Source organism: Austrofundulus limnaeus, unplaced genomic scaffold, assembly GCF_001266775.1.
Source record: "Austrofundulus limnaeus strain Quisiro unplaced genomic scaffold, Austrofundulus_limnaeus-1.0 Scaffold73, whole genome shotgun sequence".
NCBI lineage: Eukaryota > Metazoa > Chordata > Actinopteri > Cyprinodontiformes > Rivulidae > Austrofundulus > Austrofundulus limnaeus.
Window position 1 is genome coordinate 553,717 of NW_013952475.1, and position 2,381 is coordinate 556,097.

Consider the following 2,381-nt stretch of genomic DNA (forward strand, 5'->3'; position numbering starts at 1 on the left):
TATATATATGTTTCTCCTTTATTTTTTGTTTCTCTTTTTGCTCAAAATAATTATCTGTATATAGTTAACAAGTTTGAAATAAACCACAGTCTTTCATAATGCAACAAAATCTTCAGCTGAAAAATAAAAAGCTCACATTTTATCAACAGTTTGACATTTGATTCAAAGTGCACTTGTTGTGAACCCACAATCAAACAATACTGCTGAAACAAAAGCTGGATAATTTAGAAAAAAATATATAAGTAATAGTTTATGTAGTGTGTTTGTAATAAAAAACAAACATTTCACAAAATGAATATTAGTCCAGTCACTGCTTCAGCTAGTGTTTCTGCTCAACATGGCTTATCAGACAGCAGAGAATTCATAGGAAAATATCAGGAAATGTACTGCAACAATTAAAAAGCACTTTCCTTGACCTCCATTAGACTGAGGAGAGAGCAGAATGTCTAACGTACAGTCAGACACAAGAGACGAGCTTGGACTCCAGTCAGATAGTTCTGTTKGCAAAGACAGTGCTGTTGAAGAGGTTCTGTAAATAGCAGTTCATTAAGATACTTTTTAATTTMTTTCATTGATTATTAAACAATACAAGAAAATAAAGCTTGATACTATACTATCTTTGATGTTAGTTTGTTGAATTAGACAGGAAACATGTCTAAATGAGATGAACTGACTTAGGATCGTGAAAAGATCAAAAGTGCAAAACAAATTTTCTGAAATTCCTTAACCAGAGTGTAAAGCCAGGTTTATTGATACCAGAAAATTATGCAACCTAGTTATGCCACCTCAAATGCTTTGCATTATTATAAGTCTTAATAATGATTCTTTGGTTACTGAACTGGGCTTCAGACTGGGAAAAACAGACCTCAAGCCTCTACTGCCCTCTGCTGTTCATTTCTTATATTGCAGAAGCTCTAATCCTCTGCTTTTCTTCACTTACCTTTTATCAAAATCAAATTTATTTTTTAGTACTTTAACAMCTAAAGGAGCTCTTTACAGCCAAATTAGACTGATAAATTGAACATGGTTGATAATGTCATTCTATTATACTGTAATAATAACTCAGTCATTGAGACAAACACAAAGAACTGACAAAACAGATAATGTGTGTTTGCTAAGTAAATGTGAGAAACTGGATATTGTCAAAGCTAGATTTTGTGTCCCTTTAGATTCTTTTCTGTACCCTGAACTCCCATAAAGTGGACATGCAGAAGCTGCTGGGGGGACAGATTGGACTGGAGGACTTCATCTTCGCTCACATCCGAGGGGAGACGAAAGAAGTGGAGGTGACAAAGACAGAAGATGCTTTGGGTCTCACCATCACAGACAACGGAGCTGGATATGCTTTCATTAAGGTGAATGAAAGGACCAGAAATGTGTGTTTCTAATAGGCTGCTCGCAAACAGAACAGAAATAGCCTTCAGGTCAGTTTGACTCTCCAACAAAGGGAAAGTGATCAAAAAAATTAAACTTAATTTYATAAAGGCAAAAGGTRTTTGTTGTTCACTGACAGTTTGTACTTTTACATTATTCTGATTAAGTTTCATGACACAGATTTGAGTTCAGGCAACTCTTTCCTTCTCTAGAGAATAAAAGAAAGCAGCACTATAGACCGGCTGAAGACGGTATGCGTTGGTGACCATATTGAGGCTATAAATGACCAGAGCATTGTGGGATGTCGACACTATGAGGTGGCAAAGATGCTAAAAGAGCAACCAAGAGGCATTCCCTTCACCCTCCGTCTTGTGGAGCCAAAGAAAGCCTTTGGTGAGTGAAATATAAACATCACAAGCTTTTTTCTTTTTTTTTATCAAAAATGTTGGCTGAGTTTGCACTTAATGGCTTTGTGCACAGACCCAGTGTCAGCTAATATATCAATAGTTGTGGTCCCTTGTACATATTTGGACTAAAAATGTCATTCTTTCAGAGGTTGTGTCTTACTTAGCCTCACGATGGACAGAAAGCCAACAACACTTTTGGAGCTGGGAACCAGGAAGTGATTAAAACAGAAAGAGATGAGACATTTATGAGAAACGACTGGTTGCCTGCCAACAACAGTGCAAACATCGTCGATCTCTGAAGCTGCAGTGAATGTTTTGGACTTAGAATGACTTTGCCTCCTTTTGAAAAATGGATATTCTTGAGCGCTTGTGTAGGGGAAAGTACAGCTTAAGATTAGATTTTTGTACAATAAAACAAAAGCTAATAAAATACAATTCATTGAATTTATTCAGACATCATTTATTACAATAAAAACTTAATTTAGAAGTACACACAGTAAAAAATTAAAATCAACTTAAAACTGATTTTATTGTTAAAAAATAGGAAAGTGTCACTTCTTTTATAGCAGGTTCTTGTCAAATAACTGATTTCTACAGAAA

The 2,381-nt window shown here is 35.3% G+C and overlaps 1 protein-coding gene across 1 annotated transcript in view; it reads left to right on the forward strand.

The window, feature by feature from the left end:
- gipc3 (GIPC PDZ domain containing family, member 3) overlaps positions 1-2,381 on the forward strand; it is a 16,526-nt gene that overhangs the window by 4,994 nt on the left and 9,151 nt on the right. Inside the window, exons 2-3 of the mRNA XM_014010774.1 lie at positions 1,170-1,355; positions 1,587-1,767. Of these exons, the coding sequence (XP_013866228.1) occupies positions 1,170-1,355; positions 1,587-1,767 (367 nt within the window). The remainder of the gene's footprint in view (positions 1-1,169; positions 1,356-1,586; positions 1,768-2,381) is intronic.